The sequence below is a fragment of the Poecile atricapillus genome, chromosome 12 (assembly GCF_030490865.1).
Source record: "Poecile atricapillus isolate bPoeAtr1 chromosome 12, bPoeAtr1.hap1, whole genome shotgun sequence".
NCBI lineage: Eukaryota > Metazoa > Chordata > Aves > Passeriformes > Paridae > Poecile > Poecile atricapillus.
This window is the reverse complement of record NC_081260.1, coordinates 3,854,778-3,875,970: the sequence shown is the minus strand read 5'-3', so window position 1 is coordinate 3,875,970 and position 21,193 is coordinate 3,854,778. Positions and strand designations below refer to the sequence as shown.

The window sequence follows — 21,193 nt, the reverse complement described above, 5'->3', positions numbered from 1 at the left end:
CCCTGCCAAACGGAGAGCCAGCAGCCAGGGTGGGCAGAGGCATCCCTCCAGGCTGGGCCAGACCCCCTAAGGGTCCCCGAAGGAGACTGCCCTGGTCACTGGAAAAGTGTCCCTGGGACCCTTCAACGAGCAGGAAGCTCCAGAAACCTCTGGAAAGTGGGGCCAGGTGCAGCTGCTGTGACCCCAGGCTGTAGGAAGGGTTTTCTGTGGGTAAGGGTGAGGAATTAATGCTCTCAGGTCAGGTAGAGCCAGCACAGCGTTTCCTTGGGCGGCACCCACTGGAAGCATCCTTCCCAGGCTGCCTGCAAAGGTTCAGGGCGAACAAATCCCTTCTGCATTCAGCCCAGCTGAAGAAATGCGAGTTTTCTCCAAAGGCTGGCACAAAATGAATGAGGGATTGAGTCATTCGTGCCAGCAGAAGGGCGGAAATGGGATCCGTGAAGGAATTTACGAGAGCCGATTACTTCATTATGGATGTTGATTTATCCCGTGTTGCCCGAGGGCCAGAGGCTGCCCGAGCTGTGGGCTGCGAGAGGCACCTGTGTGCCAGGACTGATGCTGCAGTTTAAGAAACCTTTAAGTACAGCCACACTCCCCATTTAGCACCAGGCTGCGAGCACAGATGTTAATTAACTTTAGGGCTTTGCTCTCCAGAAACGTCTCCGAGGAAATGCACTTTTCCTGCCCCCAGGAGGCCACTGTCCAGATTTTCGTGTTTTATTTAGCTCCAAATTTCAGATGCAAACCTCCAGTTTTTCACTCCTCTTCCCTGATAACAGACTCCTTGAGTTTTCTGCACAGCCTGTAAATAAAATACCAACATGGATGTCTCACAGAAAATATCTGGAGGGGATTAGTGTATGTTCTGGATAATAAAAGGAGCTGGCTGAATTATTCATAGTGAATAAATCAGCTCTTTTCCATTTTGGAAGCAAACTTTAACACTTCCAGAAGCTCCTGGGATACATTTAGGATGGGAGCAACTTATTTATTTCATTAGACCTTTTGTTGCAGGCCATGCTTTGTCCCAGAAGTCACAAGTGGTTGGTGTCATTCCTCAGGGGCCTTGGGGCGGGGGGTTTTATACAGAAAGACAAACTTCTCCTGAGGAAAGCTGCTGCCCTTCCTGAACCTGGCCTCACTGCTCTATGAACACCAGCATGAGGGACAGTGACTGCTCCTGAGCATCCAGGAATCAGGAGATGTGAGCACTCTCCAAGCACACGAGTATTTGTGAAGATGTAATAAATGCGGCACCGGCAGCTCCGAGCCATCACTCAGGCATGGAAAATAACAAGGCAGAAAAAGCACTGGGGCTGTTAGTGAACACTGCCCATTTCCCAAGACTCAAAAATGTCTGTGATACACATTGGGGCCAAAACCCAAGCTAGCCCATGAGTGTGTCCTGCAGAACCTCCCTGGATTTGTGCTGATGACCAACTCTCGCTGCACAGCGGGCAGGCCAAGGAGAGCCCGCAATCCTTGGCAGAGCACCGCAGTGTGCTTTAGGCATTGCAATCCACCCTAAAGTGGGTGCATCTGGGCTATTGCCTCCCAGACAGATGATTTGTGAAGGATTTTTAAGTCCTTTCAGTTGAGAAGTGCTGTGCAACTGCTGGAACCTATTATTATCAGGAAAGGAGGGGGGAGGTAGCAAATTTCCTTTACCTATAGGCTTATCTTGTGCTCCAGAGGAACACAGTCGAGCATTTTAAACAGCGTGCCATTTTCAATTCATTTCCTTCCTACTTATTCCAAAGCAGCCAAAGCTAAGTATAATCAAGACTTAAGTGTTCCTCAGAGCCAGACAATTATTACTGGTCTTGGTTTCCCCATCTTTTGGAGAGAACGGAAGGCATTAACCCGAGCCTTGCAGTGGGACGCTCACACCAGCTGCCTTCCAACACAGCACTTTTTGGGATGTGGCTCAGCTTCCCTGGCCTCCAGCTGCCCCAGGGCTCTGCACAAGGGTGGCTTAGCTCCTGTAGAGCCCTGCTCCCCTCTTGAGGGGCTCTGTTTCAGCCGCTCACAAGCAGCTGCTGCCTCGCTGCGCTCTCCGATAAGGCGGCATCGGCGCAGATTTCGCTCCGAGAGCCAGCAGCTCCGAGTGTGGAGCAGCAATCCTTGGAAAAGGGCTCTGCAGACACCCACTGCCTCCCTGCCCCACTCAGCCATCTCCCCACGAGCAAAGATGAAGTGCTCGAGGTCCCCAAGCTCTCTCTGTCACATCAGCCCCCTTCCTAAGCACTACCTCTTGTCGGCTTTAACTATGAAAGCCAAGCCTCCCTCCCTGCCTCCTCGGGATTTACATGAAAGGAGTCAGTGGGGACTTCTCCTCCTTCGTGCTGGGCTTATACTTCTAAATTATAAAGTGTGTCAAATGAGGATTTAATTTATATTTAACAAGACAATGTTTGTAAATTAATTATTCATCAGCTGATAACGAATAAACATTTCCCTCTTCTCTCCCTCCCCCTTTTTCACAGTGTTTCCACAAATGCACCCTACGTGCAAATCTATTAAATGCTTTCTGCAGTACTCCAGATGTGGGAAAATATGTTCTTCACCCTCAATTTCGTGAGTGTGTTGCATGGTAACTAATGTAGCCAAGCAGAGCATTATGAATTTAATAGCGTGCAGCTTCTCCTTCCTAGAGAGGCAAGGGGGGAGTAGCCAACACTTGTATTTGGACGTATCACCCTCTCCAGGTTCCAGCCCCCCACTCACAGGCAGAGATAAGAAAACAATTTGCTGTAACAATTGAGATAGGAGCTCAGAAACCCCGCTGGAAATCACAGGCACTTCTGAGACAGCAGAATCTGGTCCCTGGTGAATGACAGAGGCCAGTTTTACTCTTTCCATCTTTATTATCATTAAGTAATGAGATTGAGGAGCAGAAGAGCTGGTGTCATTCTGTTTTGCTACAAAATTTGGCACACAAGGGCATCACCTCACACATAGCAAATATCAGCACCCAAACTAGCCCTTGACTGCAGTGCCTCTGATCCCAGACACCTGAAGCAGGTAAGCAAGGCAGGTCCCTGGCTGACTGAAATGTCTCCATTCACCTTTGCCAGGAGGCCACCACAGTGTTCATGCTCTCAGTCTTTGGCTCCTCGAGCCTCACTCCCAGTTTTGTGTAAGAAAGGAAGAAAAGGACATTCAGCTCTGGCGTCTGGGAGGAATCTGAGAAGCTCTGGGCAAGACTTGCTCCATCCTCGAGCTCAGAACAGAAGCACTTCTCCCCCTCTCAGCCATACTGTCCCTCATGGACACATCAGGGACATCCTCAGGGCTGGAAGACACTCAGCCCCAATAGCTGGCACTCGCTTTACTTCTACAGCATCATTTCCTGAGAGTTAAACATCCCTAAAGGAAGGTGATCCAGAGCTCTAGGTGCCCTTGACACCAGTTAAAGCTATAATCTATAACAATAAAGCCATTACAAAACAAAACCAGGAGCAAATCCCTCCAGCAAACAACCAGTCAGCGAAAAATTTGCACCCAAAGTCTCTTCCCTCGCTCCACGCTGCCACAGCCCTCCCTGGCACCTCTTCCCACAAACATGCTTGGAGGATGGAGGTGGGTCTCTGCATCAGGCTGAGCTGCTGCTAAGCCAGGGACACCTCAGTACTGTGTTAATGGGAATCTAAGTGGGCATGCAGCTCCACCACACAGCTTGGAAAGCTGCAGCATCATGGGTGATGGCTCATTTGGCTCCAGGGGCTGCTGGCCAGGGCTCAGTAGTGGCCAGAGCTCTGGAGGGGCTCGTGGCCCAGTGCACCCTTCCCCTGATGGTGTAAACACAGCTTCCCATTGCTCTGAGAAGTGCCAAGAGCCCCAGTCCCACCCACAGATTCTTGGGCTTGGGGAGGAAATCCCAGTCCACGCAGTGACTGGAATAAAGAGATCTGATGGTCCCACTTTTCCTCCTGTCCCACTTCTTACTGAACCATCTTCTAGCCCTGTTTCTGGTCACTGCCACATTTTGTTTGGGGAGCACAGAGGGTCCTTTCCCCAGGGAAGAGAGAATAAAATCTGCTCAGCCACCTAACCGGGAAACAAGACTGCCATTCTGGTGTACAAAAGATATCAGGAAATCACTTTACATTTCTTCCCGCTCCAAACCTGCCCACCTTCTGCTGACTCCTGAATGCTAATGTTATTTATGACAAGTGATTGATGAGGGAGACGCAGAATTCACACCCAGCACAGGGCATTTTCAAATCACCTATTCATTTTTAAGGACCAGAATCAGTTTTGCATCCTGACATGATTTATCATTTGGAGGCTGGGCAGTGGCTACGCAGGGCCAGCTTCCAATCCCTGACAGAGCACCAGCAGGATGAAGACAGCAGTGAGTCATTAACCCTTTGAGGGTGAGCAGGGGAGCACAGGAGACCAGTATTTAAACCAGATTGCTGAAGTTGGAGCCTTCCACTCCAGCAGCATTCCGGGCCATCCTGGAGCCCTCAGCTGCAGATTTAAAGGCCACAGTGGTCCAAGCTAACAGCCACAATAATGCTGCTGTATCTCTTAAAAGCAGAACTTGGTTTTTTGTCTTCTACACAGTCTATGTGAGAGAAATATTTACGTAAGGCGCTGTCATGGCAATGCACCTAAAAGAGATCAATGGGACATTTCCCCTCCAGTAGACCTTCCAGCCTACACAAGCCTCTCTGTCTGTGGCAGAGTGAAATGTCACCGTGGGCTCAAGAGAGATCTAGCTCTGAGACAAATTCTAGCTCCCTTTCCTTGGAAATGTGCATTTCCTCAGGTTGTGTATGGGAAGAAGGCAAGATGAGGCACGTGGGATGGGCCTGGCAGCTGGGAGAGGGCAGAGGGTCTCAGGCTGGGAGAACAGGGACAGAGTGGGAATGACATGTCCCCAGCAAACACCATCTATCATATGTTTGATGCCAGCCTGCCAGGGGCTGGCACGACCCACAGAACAACTTAATTCACTGCATCAGCATGGAAAAACAAACAAACACAAAACAACTGGGCAAAGCAGCCAAGTCTGGAGGTGACACTGTGAGAGCTTTGTCACTGCCCTTTCCTCGTGTTTCAGGAGACCAGGTAGCAGGATGCAGCCTCTCCCATGAGCAGGGGGAAGTCTACAGAGTACAGAGAGCAGAAATCTGAGGCTGTGAGACCTGGGTCTAGCTGCCCTCAGTACCTTTAACATCACCTTAATCTCATGGGAAATGGTTTCAAAGTTCAAGGGCATCACAGGTTCATGCTTAAGAAGGAACAAGGGAACAAGGAATGAGAGATACCCCTAGAGAGTCTACTTGGGGTGTCCTACAGAGGTGTCTCAAGATGACAGGTGACTGCTGGGACCTCGCAGGGAGCCCTGGACTGGCAGCACCAAGGCACAAAACCCCTTAAAATTGTCCACACCGAGCAGTTTCCTCCCTGCCTGAGCAGCTCCTGGCCGTGCCATTCCCACGAACAGCAATCCCTTCCTCAGGTGGGAAGGCTGCAGATGGGTGGATCAGCCCCATGGCAGCAGTTTCCCCATCAGCCCTGCAGATGCTGGCAATTCCGAGTGCCAGCTGCCCCAGGGGTCCTGTGCACTTGTGGAACCCCGTCTCATGAAGAGAAAAAGCTTCTGCTGACTCTTAGAAAGAGCTAAACGCATGGGTTGAGCTCTTCCACATGATTTCCTGGTCTCTAGTAAGGGCTGAGTTCACACAACAGCTTTTCCCCTTGGTGGGGGTGGCTGTTGTCACTGCCTCGCATCTTGTTTTCCCAAAAATACCAGAGATACTGAATGTGCTTGAAGCTCCTGTACCTGCAGCCATTTTTGGCTGGTGTTAGCCCAGCAGATCCAAAATCCTGAAAGCCTGGGATGGACGTACGTACGTTCTCACATCCCCATCACCATGGCATAAGCTGTGTTTCTTAGGAAACCAGCCTAGCAGCAGTATCCCTGTTTAGGAGGAAAGATGAACTCTGGATGCAGACTGGATTTTAGAAACCACTCTCTGCTGCTACCACCTGCATGGCTCTGCAGTGCTCCCGTGACAGTGAGGGCAGCAGAACTTCCAGCAGGTCTGGAAAAGGGTGATGGAAGCGGAGGAGAGGGAAAGAGAAGGATGAGGGTGTGCTCTGGGTTTTGTGTGGGTTTCTTGGCACATCCTTGGGCAGCGCAAAGCAGGTGGAACAGGCAGCTTGTGCTGTACCTGCAGGAGGGGTGAGCACACCCAGCCCCTGCACTGCTGCTCTTGTGTCACTTTGGCTTCACGGCCACACACCCCATGGGCTGGAGGAGCTCGTGCTGGCAGCCAGGGGTGACATCCACACAGCTCAGTGCTTCCTCTCCTCAAGACCAGGCATGCTTGGAACAATGTAAGGAAATTTTGAGCCTCGAGGCCGTCCCTGCTGGGCCTCCTGATGGTGCCCTCATTGGGCTGGGTGCCCATCTGGTGGCCTGTGAGCAGGAGCTGCTCGGGGGCACATCCTCGGTGGGGGCCGGCCAGAAGGGCTGCCTCAAAATGCTCCTCGGAGTGGAACTGGTACTACAGCTACTGTACCATCCCTCCATCCCCAGAGGGGTTTGTTCCTTGGAGATTTTGTACTTTGGAAACTAAAAATAAGGTGCCCATCCTAGGAACTTGTTTTTTTTTGGTTTTTTTTGTTTGTTTTTTTCAGTTTAAAGGGACTGGTTTTGTTCCTGCTCTGTTTTGCATTGAGAGAAATTAGAAAAGCCAAATTGTCCTGGCTGTCCCTTGCCTTGTCCCCTCCACCTCACTGCCCAGTGGACTGAAGAAGTCTTTCAAAACCTGACAGTCAGTCAGATTTGTTCCTTGCTAGAAAAGGGGAAAAAGATGACTTTCCAGGGAAAATAATAATAATAATGGAAGTTTCCTGTGAAAATTAAATAGTCAACAGTTGCTCTCTGGATCAAAGAGTGTCTCTGTTAAGTGTTTTCACAGCTCTCTTGGTACAGCTGGGTCCTGAGCCGTGAGGAGAAATCCTGCTAGTGGCATCTCTCTAAGGTTCTGTGCTGTGGAGATGCTGGATCAAAGGCACCCCTGCTTTCCCTTTGCTCAGCACCACAGGCCAGGCCTGGGCACCCGAGATTCACACTGCCATCTCCAGCTACCTCTCTCAGTCCTGCTGGAAACATGCTGCCCTGGTTCAGCCCTGCCCTAAGTACCCTGGTGCTCACACACTTCCCAGGGAGGAGAGGGCAAAGCCACCAGGCAGAAGTGTCTGCCACTCATTGCCAGCAGAGAGCAAAGAGCAGCGTCATCCCTCTCCTGAGGCATGGGAGGGTTGCTGAGCTCACCCAGGGCGCTTGAGGACCTTGCTCCTAACCAGGGATGGTGCTCAGGTCTTTCCAGCTCCCAGCAGGTCAGAGCACCTCTTGCTAAAGGAGAGGAAAATTCTTCTCAAGCCAGCACTGCTTTCACACCACATCTAGCCAGCATGACACAAGTGCCACAGCGCTAGGCCAGGCCTGTTGGGTCTTTATTTATCAATAACGGGGCTGCAGGTAGGCAAACCTCGAGCTTTTTATTCAGCATCAGCCTCAGGACAAGGTGAGACACGAAAGATGTTGAGAGCTCATGCCATTATGACAGCAGCCAAAATTCTCTTGGTTACAAGGCTTTTGTAAAAACTTTCTAGCCAATAGGGTGATGTTAAAAGCTTACAAGCATTTGCTTAAGCCAATCATTAAAATTACAATCACACTTTGCCTCTAACAATGTTTGCTCGTTGTAGCTTAATGGATAAAGTTTCATTATGAAACTTACATTTTTCTTGCTTACCATTTTTTCTAAGGCCTATCTCTACACCACTCAGAACCTCAGCCTTATTGTTTCCTGCCCTTGCATATCTGTATTCTTGTATTCTTCTATTCTGAGATCTGCCTTCACACAGCTTCTGAGAGTTTTCTACCTTTTCTATCTCCCGTGCAGGCCCCGCCGTGGGGAGGGGCACTGGGACCCCCAGGCACACGAGCACTCACCATCTGGATGACAGACACGGGCCCGATGCTGTTCACGTAGATATCCACATCAATGAACGTGGGCTTGACTGGAAAGACAAGAAAACAGGTACCATCAGCCAGGGCCAGGAGCATTTGCAGAGGGATGGAGACAAGGGGAATATCTGGGATGAGCGTGGCCCTATGGCAGCAATAATCCCAACTACAGCGGGCACCAAAGCATGGAAAACACAAGGCACAGACAGGTCAGGTCACCACCCGAGGCCACAGGGAGCTCCAGGGGACACTTACTGCCAATGTCAGGCCTCAGCTTGTTGTCATAGTTCTTGAGCAGCGAGTTGAGGATCTGCGTGGCATCGGTCTCCTGTGCCTTGGGCGTGAGGACCCAGGTTTTATTGATGCTGAGGTAATCATAATCATATTCCTCTGTGCTCTCACACCTGGAGAGGAGAGACAAAGGGCAGGGATGTGGCTGTGGCAGCTCTCTGGCACTGCCTGGGAGCAGGGGCACAGCTGTGTTTCAGAGATACCAAAGGAGGAGGATGCAGCACGGGCAAAAGGCAGAGCATGAGGAGCTCAGGGATGTCCCCTCAGCCACACTGCTAAGGAGACACAACTCACCTGGCACCTTTGCTCACTTCAGGGTCACCAGACATGCAGGGGCCTTGCCACCAGTGGGGAAGACTAGCATAGAGTGCTCCACCTCCTCCTTAGCTCCCTTTGGAGACACACTGCTCATCCTCAAGGCATGGGAGCCAGTCCCTGCTTTCCCTGCCTTCCTACTCATCCCACCCAGCAGCTCCTGCTGCCAGAGCTGCCTGTTAACCTCAAATACCTCCACTACTCTGCCTGCTGCTGACACCTGAAGCAGGCTTCCTCTGAGGAGAGAGGCAGTGACAAAACAGTGTTTTTGGGGAGCAAAGCATTTGCAGTAAATTTCAGAGAAAAGAGGTCCTAACACTACTAGGCATCCTGGCATGCCTGGAACCCAGCCATCTGCCCTGCACAGATCCCTGGAAATTAAAGCCTTATGCAAACTCCTCTGCCTCCAGGCCAAGACCTGCCACAACCCATTCCCTGCACTCACCAACCCTTCCTCCCCAGCCTGTGGCGTGAGCTCCCGTTTAAAGATGTCCCATCTTCCCAATCTCCCAGTTCCAAGCCAGGCAAGGAAAGCTCGTATCCATCCTCCTTCGGACACGATCCACTTAGCAACAGCTTCTCTCACTGCCTTTCAAACCTGCCCTCTCTAAACCTTCGGCACTCCTCCCTTTTCCTAAAGGAGTTTTCCTAAACCGTCTAATTAGATTAGGTCCACACGGTCACCCGGGAAATTCTAACCACCTGCCGCTGCTCCGGGCAGCTCATTCACAAGGCTGTCCCCGGAATGACACAGCCATATGTGGGAGAGGATGCTCCGCTGCCGGCACAGCCCCCTCGACGTCTGCCATGTCAGAGTGTCACCTGCTCCGGCGACAGGGAGGGTCTGGCAGCGGGAGCTGACACTTCCCAGCTCCGAGGTGCAATCGGGCACCGCGGATCCGCATCCCCAGCGCCTGCGGCGGCACAGCCGGGCCGAGGCGCTCGGAGGGGGCGAAAAAGCATTAAATTGACACGTTGCGGCCGATTTATCAGACGCTCCTCTTTCAGAACCCCAGACAAGACTCGCTTTTTAAAACTCTTTGCATCTCCGGCTCCGGGACGCGTCCCCCGCCGAGGGCCGGGCTGCGCGCAGCTGCCCGCCTGCCGCCGCGCATTAGGTGTTGCTACATCAGCTCATTGTTCCCTGGCTGAGTGCGCTGCACTTCGGAACGATGCTTGGGGAGTGTTAAGCAGCGCTGGCAGGATGCGCTTCCCCAGCCCAGCAGCGCTCTGGCCGGGCTCTCGCCGCGGCGCTGCCTCCGAGGCGAGCGGGGAGCCCTGCGGCACCCGGCAGCTGCAGGAGGCACCGGGGACCACCCCGAGCCCAGCCCAGAGCGGCACAGGGCTGAAATCGGGGGCTGGCCCCGCTCCTGACAGAAACAGAGAGGGATGTGTGCCCGCAGCGCAGCCCAGGGCGAGGGACAGCAATCCGAGCTGCTTTTCCGAGCTGCCAGGGCTTTGGGTGATGCAGGCTGCCTCTGGCAAAGTGGGAACAGCTACACCGAGGCATTTTCTCCCTGTTCCCTTGACCTTACTTGAAGTCACCTGCCAGCACTGAACTTGGCGCATCCCCCTGCCCTGCCAAACATCCTGGTCCTCTGAGAGTAAGGCCACAGCAGAGTTTGAAACATCCCTTTAGGGGCTGAGCAAACCCTGGCTGAGCCTACCCTGCTCTCAGTTTTCTGGTTTCCCCACATTTAGTGTCACTGATTAACACCCCAAGGCTTGGGTAGCATTTCCAGGGAGTCACATCCCTATTACGGATGCAAGGACACTACCAAAAATATGCTTTTTGCTAATGCAGCTAATCCTAGTCGACTAAACCATACTAAGCCATCTTAGCATAAGCAAGCCAGCTTTTACTGGAGAAAATATGCTTTTTCTGAGTGCCTGTGCACACACAGACACACATCAACCCTTGCTGGTCAAGAGTGTAACTCTTGTGCCACCCTATGCAAGCCACTGTCTCCTCCCCATTCTCTCTTCTTGGTGGCCCCACTTTAAACTGAGAAGGGAAGATCTATTGCAGAGGAGAGGCATTAAGGTGACATGTGCATCCCCCCTCCAGCTGCTAATGGAAATGTCACACTGCAGACCTGCAGAGATCCCCAACGTGCCGTGAACACTTGCTGGCCTGGCAGCTCCATCTCCAGGCACAAAGCGACTGGCTTGGTGACAGGGGACAGCCAGTTCTCATATGTCTCTGTGCAGCCAGGGGGAAAAGCAGAGCCGTGTTTCCTCACCTCTGCTTGTTGAGATGTCAGAACACCCTCCTCAGCGCAGGGCCATGGGGCTGGGACACAGCCTCAGTGTGGGCAGGGGGGTGACAGCAGGGCAGAACTGGGGGTGTCACAAGGAAATCCCTGGTCTTGACAGAGGAGTTGTGGCCAAGGCAGCCCCGCTGGTGCCCCGAGCAGGAGGCTGGCACGGCAGGGAGGTGTCCTTTCGCATGTGCTCACATGTATGGATGAGGTTGGACAATTCTCCCTGGGCAAGCTGTGGCATTACAGCAGGACAGAGCCGTGCCTCGGCTCCCTGATCCCCTTTTACTCGAGCAGACACCTGTTTGGCTGAGGCTTCCAAACACACTGCTGGGGAAAGTCACCTGAAGAGCTGCTGGCTGGCTCCCTCCCCCAGCGCCCAAGCTGTCTGGCAAGGCGTTCCCTTGGCAGGAGGAGGGCAAGAGCAACACGTGCCACAAGCCCTTGAAGACACCTCTGCTCCTTGCCTGCCGGGGCAGCCGGTGGCGCTTGCCTGGGATGCACACCCGCAATTATTCACGAGCTGGTGGTGGCCCTGAGGCAGGAGCCTCCCAGCGCAGATGCAGATCCCCGGGCTGTGTCCAGCCCTGCTGCAAACACAGCTGAAAGCCTTCCCTGCTCCCAAGGAAAAGAGAGCAGCAAAATGCAAGAACAACATTTCCCATGGTTGGAAAGCACCGTGGTCAATTCTAATTACCACATCACGTCCTTCTAATGTGTCCTTCTAGTCACCCATCCCGATGCCTCCTAGGGCTGTAGGCACAGGGGTGTTGAGGCAGGTGACTGAATTAGAAGCAGGCAGAGGATTTAAATACAGGGGACTCTAACTGCCTCTTACCCCTCTCACATGTCTTCCTGCCTCTGACAAAACACTCCATGAAGCCCCAGTGGTCCAATCTGCACAGTTTGAACCACCTGCCAAGCCCAGCATCTGCTGTGATGCTGTGCAGGGATCCTGCCCTCAGGGCCCAGAGTTGGCTGCCCTGGTCCCAGCCGAGAAATGGGAAATGCTGGGGAATGAGTCTCTGTGCTGGGGGGACCAGCTGAGGGGAGCTGAATCACCTGGCAAAAAGCATCCAGCCTGCTCCAGCACCAGGGGAAGGGTCTTGCTGCTTGCACCAGGAGAAGAGCATACACACATGCACAGCTCTGTTCACATGAACAGAGCTCCCCACCCCAGCACCTACCATGAGGGAAGAGGAGATTCACCCTCCACAACTGCATCCAGGTTCATTTTTATGCAGTGAATGCAGAGCAAGACCCTGATGTAACTTGCTCTTTTTCTCCTCTCCCACTCCATCATGCCCACCCCCCACAGCCTCCACTGCTCCTGGCAAAGCAGGGCTCAGGGCAGAGGCAGACTTGAGGCACCAGGCAGAAGAGAGGCCAGGCCAGCTATGGGGTGAACATTCCTGCTCAAGGGTATGTGAATGCATGATTTAATTGCTCCTCCGTGTGATGTTGCAGCTTACAAGCCATCCTCTCGAAACGCAGGGCTCGTGGCAATGCACTGCAGGGACGGTGTGGCACAGGAACCGGGACCACCACGGATCCATCACCCCTCCAGTGCCCCCTGGCACACGCACGGATCCCCTCCCGAGGGGTTTTGTGCCGGGGCACGGGAGAGGCTGGGTGTCAGGGCACGAGCAGCGGGGCAGCTCTTGCTCCTCCACCCTGGGAAGGGCAAGCCACGCCGGACCACGGCAGAGATGGACTTGGTGCCCACCGCCGGGGTCGGGAAGCACTGGCAGGGCAGACCATTAGTAGCAGTATTCATGCTCCCCGTCCCTGACTGCATCTGTAATGGGATTTGATCGGCTTTAAGGCGGCTTATTCTGCCAATTAGCTTCAGCCAGTAAAATCCCTCTTCCCCCAAGCCCTGGGGGTAACAATCTGCTGACAACATGTTCTTTCCCCATCTAGCCATTAAACTCATCAGCAGGGCTAGGAATTGTAAAAAAAAAAAGAAAAAGAAACTTGAAACCCCCTTGTGCGTGGGCCCTTTCACCGCTGTTTACAGAAAAGCGCTACGAACGGCTGGCCCTGGGAAAGCGCTGCCACCTGCCCGGCCCCGCTCGGGGCACCGGGCTGGCCTCGGGCTCCCCGCGGCAGCCAGAGCCGCGACCTGCGGCCAACCTGTGGAGCAGGGCAGGAGCCCTCCGTGCCCTCCCGCTGCCAGGCTGCACATGCCCTGCGGGGGCCCGGGGGCATGGAGTGAGAGGTGGGCTCCTTCCCACCCCGCTCCACGTGGAAACACGCCGGTGATGGATGGAGCTCCCCGGAGGCGCCGAGCTCTCTCCGGTCCTGCTCCGGGCAGCCCCGGAAGGGGCTCGGCCCCCGGCAGGATTAGCCAGCGGGGTGATGGCCGGTGGAGAACGGGATGTCCTCTCCATCCCGGCATGCGGAGGGGGAGCCCGGGGCGCAGAGGACACGCAGGCACTCGGTGCTGCCGCGACGGGACCCGCTGGAAGGAACAGCCGGGGGCACGGAGGTGCCCAAATCCCCGCTGGAGCCGGCGTGGGGAGAGGCGCTGCCACTCCAACCCCCTCCCCTCCCACCGTCCCGACGGGTAAACTGAGGCGGGGAGGGGGCGTCCCGGTCGGCGGGTGTGTGTGTGGGGGGGGGGGACGGGGGGGGGACTCACCTGGCGCGCAGGACCGGCCCGAGGGCCAGGCAGAGCAGCAGCACCGTCCGGGGCATCTCTGCGAGGCGAGCAGCGGCCCGGGGGGCGGCGGCGGCCGTGAGCCCGCCCGGCGGGGCTCAGCGCGGGGCCGGGCCGGGGGCGGCTCCGGGGCCCCCCCGCTGCCCGCTGCTCCGCGCTCCGGCCCCGCCGCCGCCCCGCGCTCCGCGCCGCCGCCCGCGCTCCGCAAACTTGGGCATCTCTTCTCCGGTCGGCGGCGGGGAGGGGCTGGCAGCGGCTCCTGCCTCCCCGCGCAGGGGCCGGCCTCCCCCGCAGCCCCGGGGCTGAGCGCCGGCGGGGGGGCGCCGAGAGGCACCCGCGCATCTGCCGGAGCCGCGCTGCCGCTCGGGGAGCGAGCATCGTCAGCTGGTGCGAGGAGCTCTCGCTCCCCCTCTGCGTAACAAGGCGTTTGATTTCTCTTAATATTCGCTTTTTTTTTTTCCTTTTTCTTTTTTTTTTTTTTTCCCCCTTCCCATGCACAACTGTTGGGGTGTTTGTCTGAAAAAAGAAAGTGTGGGTAATTATTGCTAAATTACGCAAGGCGTCAGGCCCCGCTGGGCTGAGCTGGCAGCGAGATGCAGCCGGGAGAGGGTCCTTTCCCACCTGTTGGGGCTGCTGTCCCGCAAAAACAGCCAGGAGGGTGTGTGGGGAGGAGCTGTGGGACAGCTGGGGGCTGTGGGCTCCCAGCCTATCTCTCTCTGCCTTCAGGCTTTGCCAAGATGTACCCGGGCATTTCTTTACTCTGCCCACGTACTGGCAAACAGGGCTAACAGATTCCTTCCTGGGGAGCTCTGGGCGAGAGTTGCTCTGAACAAACTTTGTTACACCTACAGAGGTACCAATAATTGTCCCTTGTTGTTTAGTTACAGGCTGGGGTGCAGGAGCTGGTTCCCAGAGAGGCCTGGTCCTGCATCTCCTGCAGGTCTGGTAATTCTGATGGCAAATCCAGCTCCTCTGGACTGGAGTGGGACCATCCCTTTTACTGAGAGCTGACTCTCCTCTCACTCCTGGGCCTGGCACAGCCTTCCCCACACCGGCAGGGGCAAATCACCCCTCTGTTCTCCATCTGCAGCATCCTCCTGCTGCTGTCCCATTTGTTCAGAGCAGGGAGACTCCCATTCCCCAGGCGCACCCAGCGCCTCCCAGCCAGGACCAGTCTGGGTGGCCATGGGGATCCCACAGGGGCACAGGCAGGCAGTAACAGCACACCTGGGTGGTTTTCCGAGGCTCTGTCCCTTCCTGATTGCTGCAATGATCACGTTAAGCCCTGGAGTGTGAGATCTGAGCGGTCCCAGAGCCACAAGAGTCAGCTGCAGGCATCAGGGCTCCGAGATGGCATTTCCCTGGAACGGTGCAGCTACAGATGATGTTGCCTTTACTTCATGCAAAAAAGCCGGCTCTGGATGGCAGAGTTTACAGGAAGCACATGTCAAAAGAGTAAATAATGAATATCAAAGCAGCAGTGAAGGTGGAAAGAGCTCTTTAAGCTTCAAAGCAAGCCACTGGATTGTTCCAGAAGTTCTTCAGGGATCCAGGTGAAGCTGAAGTTGGGAAAGGTGCAAGAATAGCTGCAGGGAAGATGGAGCTGTCAAGGATTCTGGTCATGAGCAGACCACAGAAAATCCAGGGGTTCATATATGTGCTCTCAGCTCCCCCTCAAGACGCAGGATGTGAAGTGGTATGTGGGGAAATTCCCAGGACTGATGTCTTCTGACTACCCCGTTCTGCTACTTGAGAACTGAGAGATCTGGGGAGGGCTGTGCGCAGAGCACTGGAGATGGGCAGGGAAATGTTAGGGAATCACAGCATCCCCTCAGGAGGCTGCTCTGGGGACACCTTCCAGGCAGTTTTATGCACCAGAAGCTTCGGAGCACTTCTCCTCTTTGGTCTTCTTCATTTCCAGGAGTTTCATTTTGTAGCTGGTGCTGACTCTTTCCCTGGAACCAAGGATAAGAACAAAGCCTGTTGATGGTGTTGGAGAGCAAGGGCACCGCTTTTCAAGCAAACACCTTATTTATCAGCAGCACAAGCTTGGCTGGGGAGAAATCCATTTCAAATTCACCATGATTGGTTCTGACCAGGAAAACCATCCTCAGTCCAAACGCTGAGAAGGACAAAATGTCCTGCTCTTATGTTTTGGGAGGGAGCAAACCCTATTTTCCACTTTGAAGAGACATTTGTTTTGAGGTCTACTGTCATGGGATTTGAAACTTAAACAGGAGATGCAATGTTTTATTCAAGATGTTTTTTATCCCTTCTGGTATTTCAGTTTAACCGGCAAACTAATAAAACCTATTATTTACAGAGTCCTCATGAGCCCAGAGCCTGGGGGGCCAAGCTGCCACAGCAAATGAGGGTTTGGTTGTGCAGTCCTCCTGCAAGATTTAGCTCTGGGAGACAAGGAGACAATTCCAGCCCTGGACCAAGGATCCCAAACCTTGCAAGAATGGCAGTGCTCTCGGAGAGATGAGCCTGGGCACATCTGCAGCCCTTTCCAAACCCCTCTGTGCTCTCTCAGAGCCCCTTTTTGGGGTGTGTGCTGCCTGCTCCTGTGCTGAGGGTGTGTTTGGGGCTCAGGCTGGAGCAGCAGGGGAAGGCAGGAGGCAAAAAATAAAGAGCTCTGCCTCCTCTTGCCCGTGCAAAGGGCTGGCCACTGCTTGCCTCAGGAGACTGCTCTTCTAGGCTACATCAGAGGGAAAACTGATACAAGTGGGGAAAAGTCCCCTGTCCCAAGGTGTTCAGGAGCTCATTTCTGAGGAAGCTCAGGCCCTTGGCATTTGCACAGTCTCCCTCAGACAGGTATGTCTCTCTGAGGGTGGAGGAGCGTGTGCTGCAGGAGCCCAGGCAGAGACAGATCCCGGGGGGCTCTGCAGGGGCAGGGCAGGACTGAGAGCACTGCTGGCAGAGCTGGGCACTCCAGGACAAGGAGCTGCCAGGGCATTGGCAGGCAGCAGTGCCAGGGCCATGCAGCAGACTGCTCTGAAGGGCTGCACGGAGGTGAGCTCGCCTTCCCCCTCCTCCCTCGCTCTCCACGTCATACGGCTGAGGACAGAGCACAGTTAGAGCCACTGTCCTTGATGCTCTCTGTCCTCCTGGCAATGAACTGGTCCTTGAGCTGTCACCGAGCCAGAGCATCCCCCAGGACAGGCAGGGTCAGGCCAAGCCCTCTCCCCACAGCCAGGGCTGTGTGCTGTGGCACAAGGCAGGGGCTGGTCACTCTCCTGCAGCAGCACCCATGAGGATGGGAGCTCTGGCAGGCCTGGATGGGAGTGGGCAGGCACAACTGAGGAGAAGCTGGTTACAGGCTCCCTCTGCAAAACTTGGAGGATGAAAAACCCTGCACCAGACTCGGCCCTGTTCTCTGACTTGGGGCATGTCCTGCACAGCAGAAACATTTGTTTACTCTACCAGGGCATTTGTTCAACATAACTCAGGTTTTGTCTTTTTCAGGCTCGCCAGGCACAGCAGCAGATGCTGTATCTGGGCTCACATGACATCAATAACAGCTTCAGCTGGGCTCTGCCTCCCCACCTTTATGGACAGCAATGATAGATGAAGCAGACAGGGCACAGTTCGGTTTTTAGGTGCTGGAGTGAACCTGCAGTGCTGACAGATTAAAAAAATGTGTTTGGAGCCTGAACAAATGTGACGTGAATATTTTCCAAGGAGAGTGAAGGGTGTGGGAGGACAGCCCAGGCCATAGCAGGAGCTGGTGCAAGCTGTCCCGGGGGTGACGAGAGCGTTGACGGGAGCGAGAACTTTACCTCCATCCTCTGCTGCTGCGTCAGGCCTGAAGGAGCCTCTACTTTCCTTCCATTGCAGCCAGTCCCTCCTCAAAATTAGTTTCTCAGTGGAAAGAAATCACCAAATGCGAGGTGATCTGATCCTGTGTGTCAGAAGAGCTCTTGCTGTCACCCTGGGGATGGGAAAGGTGCCACTTCCTGCGCTTTTATGGCTCTGCTTTTCTAAAACCCTCCCCAGCCCAGGTCTTAACATGTTACAGTTCTCCTAGGGATTGAAATGCAAAAGGAGAAAATGTACCTGGGAAAGGTTGGGAAGGGGAAGAGAACTGGCAGCAAAAAGGAGGGGAAATCTCAGCAAACCGAGCACCAGGTGTTTCAATACTTTTATCAAGTGGAATTTACGGCTATGCCATCTCTACATCTGATATGATACGTCCAGCACAAGACCATGAGCTGGTAGTTTAGACCCCAGAATAACTCCCATCCTTATTTCAAATACTGTACAACTGCTGACACAAACTTTGGGGACATGCAGCTGTGGGAACAGGAACAGCTGCTTCTCTTCACTGTAGAAATGTGGCTGCTTCTGGATGGAGGTACACTACTCCTTGTCAGCCCATGCCACAAGGGTTCAGGGAAGGGGAAAAGCAGCCAGGAAGGTCATGGATCCAACAAAAACTGTCACTGGGATGCAAACTGTGTTTGGCATAGTGAATCCTGCCAGGTTTTGCTCAACAGCTGGGTAAAACTTGGGGCTCTCCAGAGGACAGGCTGGGATTCAGAGCAGAGCCAACACGTGGAAGGTGGTGCTGACCATCAAATCCCTGTGGCCAGCAGTGACTCTGGCTGGCCCTTCCTCTGCTGCAGCCCTGAGGGAACTTTTGAAGCCACATCAGCACCTGCTGACCCCAAAGGATGTAAGCAAAGGAGAGAGGGAGGCACAGTTGCCTTTTGTTGTTAATGCCTGTATGCATTTCTGCCCAGGGGCGTGGGGATTTCAATGCCTTCTCTCTACACTGGCCCAGGAATGTTTATACACCAGTAAATAATGGGAATTGCTCATCTGTGTCCGAGTGTGGATGTTCAATTACAGCCCTCTCCTGCAGCTGATCCGAGCCCTGCGCTCCGCTCTCCTCTCGCCCCGGCTCTGCGGTTTGCTGGCAGTTTGACATTTTGTCAGCCTGAGGATAAAGCAGGACTGTTGACAAGCGGAGAAAACAGGGAAAGGAGCTTTCCTCCCTGAGCTGAGGCAGAGCACAGTCCCTCCTGTTGCAGGTGCTGCCTGATCTGGGGTCCCAGGAGCTGTTCCTTGCTGTCTGTGATGGGTCTGACTCTGAAGATCTCTGACAGTTGCCTGCAGCAAGCCCATTTTTTCACGCCTCTTTCTTTCTTGGGAGTTCTTAGACATTTTCCAGGCCTCTTTCATTTCCTCCTGCGTGAAGCTCCAGTGTCTCCTGTGCAAGAGAGGGAAACGCTTTTCCCTCTCAAATGCCTGAAAGCGAGGGATGTGTTTTGGAGGGGCTGTTTTTTGTTGTTATTTAGGGAGGCAGTGCTTGGGACTGTGGCCCTGAGTGCCACCCCAACATGGCTTCATCAGCAAGAGCTCAGCAGGGAGCTGGGAGCAGGCTTGGCAGACCCAGAGGCACTTTGCCCACCCAGCATGGGGCTCCCCAGCACTCCCAGGGCAGGGGCAGCGCTGCTCCTTCCCTGCAGCAGAGGCAGATCCTCTTGCACCCCTGCCCCAAAGCATCATTCATGCAGGGAGAAGGGAGCAAGTGCTGCTGTTCCACTCCCAGATGGGGGAATCAATGGGACTGCCTCTCCTGAGAGCCCTCCATGGTCCTGCCATCAGGGTGCTGTCCCACTGCCAGCCTGAGTGCATGGCAGAGCTGCTCCCCAGCCCAGACCCTACCCAGCTGCTCTCTGTCCATTGCTGGTCCTGCCGTTTGCACCTTTCCCCCAGCACTGCATCCCCGGTGCTCCTCAGTCCGTGCTCGCAAGACTTCATGGAGAAATGCCAGCACTGCTCTGTTCCTCAGCTCTAGGATGAAACACTGACCTAGATCAACCCTGTGCTGCCCAGGGCTGTGCTGCTGTGGCTGCTGGGCACACAGGTACCCCAGCTCCAGGATCTTCCTTCCCACCCAAAAGCGTGGATACCCAGACCCCATCCACCAACAGCCAGTGCTGCCGTGTCCAGCACCCCTCTCCCCTCTGGTTTCCCCCTCCATGGCAGCCCCTGTGCCTGCAGCAATCAGAGGCAGCTGAAGTGCAGAGGAGCCGACACCGTGAGCTGCCCTGCAGCTCCTGCGCTCCCAGAGCCAACGGAGCAGAAACGCCTCACACGGAGAGCCTCTCCAAGAGAGGGATGCTGGCACTAGGATCTGGCAATTGCCAGCACGTCAGGGAAGGAGAGATCGTCTCCTAATACTCTCTAAGCTCCAATCTTAATCTTGTTCATTGCTGTTAAGTCTCAGAGAAATCGGGACGATGCGTTGAAAGGAGGCAAAATAAAAAGATTCAAGAGGAGGCTGAAGTCTCTTCAGAAAACTGAAGAGAAATAATCTTCAAAGGTTCCCACGAGCCTGTGCTCCTCAGCCTGGAAAAGCAGAACAGATAAACACTGAGCCTTGCTGGAGCTGTTTTTCAGTCTGGTATTTTCTAGGAGGACACAGAAGTGTTAAGGCTGGAATATCAGAGAACAGTTATGGGATCTCAGCACACAGGGTTTGACCCCTTCCCTGGGCTCTCTTCTGCCTGCCAGGCTCAGGTCCCCGAGGCAGAGCCTGGTTCCCATTTCCCCACGGGGCTGAGGGCCAGACAGGGCAGAAGCACAGGAGGGGCTGGGTGTTTTTTCCTGGCTGACACCCTCCAGGTGGGTCTGCATCCCCTTTCCACTGCCCCACCTGCAAGGGTGATCCAGTCAGTGGGAACACCCGCAAAGAATCTGGGGGGATGAAAGGAGTTACCTCGGGCTGCTGGCCTCTGCCTGGGTCCCATCATCAGGGCAAGGAGCCAGGGCAGAGCAGCACCTTGTTCCTGCCACCCTTCCCGGGGCTGCCTCACCCCTCTGCATCCCTGAAACCCGACACCAGCACCCTCTCATCCCAAACAAGGGACACCCATGGAGGGGTCTTCCCTGCCCTGATATCCTCCCCTAAGGCCTGGGAGGTTCCTACAGCAGGAGCTGCTTTCAGGCTGCACTTGTCACTGCTGGCTGAGCTGTTGCTGCTGCTGCTGCTGCTGCTGAATGCCTTCCTCCAAACTCACTTTTAGCCTCCCTGACAGCCCAAAGCAGCACGTGCTGCCATTTAAAAAGGCCTGGCTGTGAAAGGTGCTGCCTTTTCACCTTGCAAAAAGTGCTTGTGTTTGGAGGAGAACAAGAATCATCCATGGCATGCTCCAAATGGAGAAAAAGGGGCACAAACCCCTCTGTGCCCAGCCCCGGGGGTTTGGAGGGCAGAGATGGAGATGAGCTGAGCCAGATGCTGTCTGTGCAGGTTGGGTGGGGTGTAAAGAAGGTGCTGCAGGCTGGGGGACAGTCTGTCTGCAGGCTCCTGGCCAGAGCCCGTGTCAGGGAGGCAGAGACTGCTGACTCCCCAGGCAGCTCTGCCAGCTCCAGCCTTTGCAGCAAATTTTACCTTTGTCATTGCCCATGTGCTTGGTGGACAGGGGACTCCTGTCTTCCAGCAGGATGTTAGAAAATGCCTTTCAACTGCAGTAAAAATCACCCTCCTCTCTCCCCCCCCCCAAAAAAAATAGAGTAAGCCATAATTACACCCACGCAGCTCTCCACACTGCTTCACCCCCTCTCAGAAAGGCACCCGCATCTACAGAGTGGATATGTTGATTAAAAGTCCCCCAAAATGAATAGATCAAGAGAAATCTTCCATACCCCTGCAGCAAG

The 21,193-nt window shown here is 54.5% G+C and overlaps 1 protein-coding gene across 1 annotated transcript in view; it reads right to left on the bottom strand.

Moving 5' to 3' along the window:
• LOC131583535 (gamma-aminobutyric acid receptor subunit gamma-4) overlaps positions 1 to 13,613 on the bottom strand; it is a 32,906-nt gene extending 19,293 nt beyond the window's left edge. Inside the window, exons 1-3 of the mRNA XM_058847748.1 lie at positions 13,508 to 13,613; positions 8,252 to 8,400; positions 7,982 to 8,049 (exon numbers count right to left, since the gene is read on the bottom strand). Of these exons, the coding sequence (XP_058703731.1) occupies positions 7,982 to 8,049; positions 8,252 to 8,400; positions 13,508 to 13,563 (273 nt within the window). The 5' untranslated portion in view covers positions 13,564 to 13,613. The remainder of the gene's footprint in view (positions 1 to 7,981; positions 8,050 to 8,251; positions 8,401 to 13,507) is intronic.
• Between the last annotated feature and the right edge of the window lie 7,580 nt (positions 13,614 to 21,193).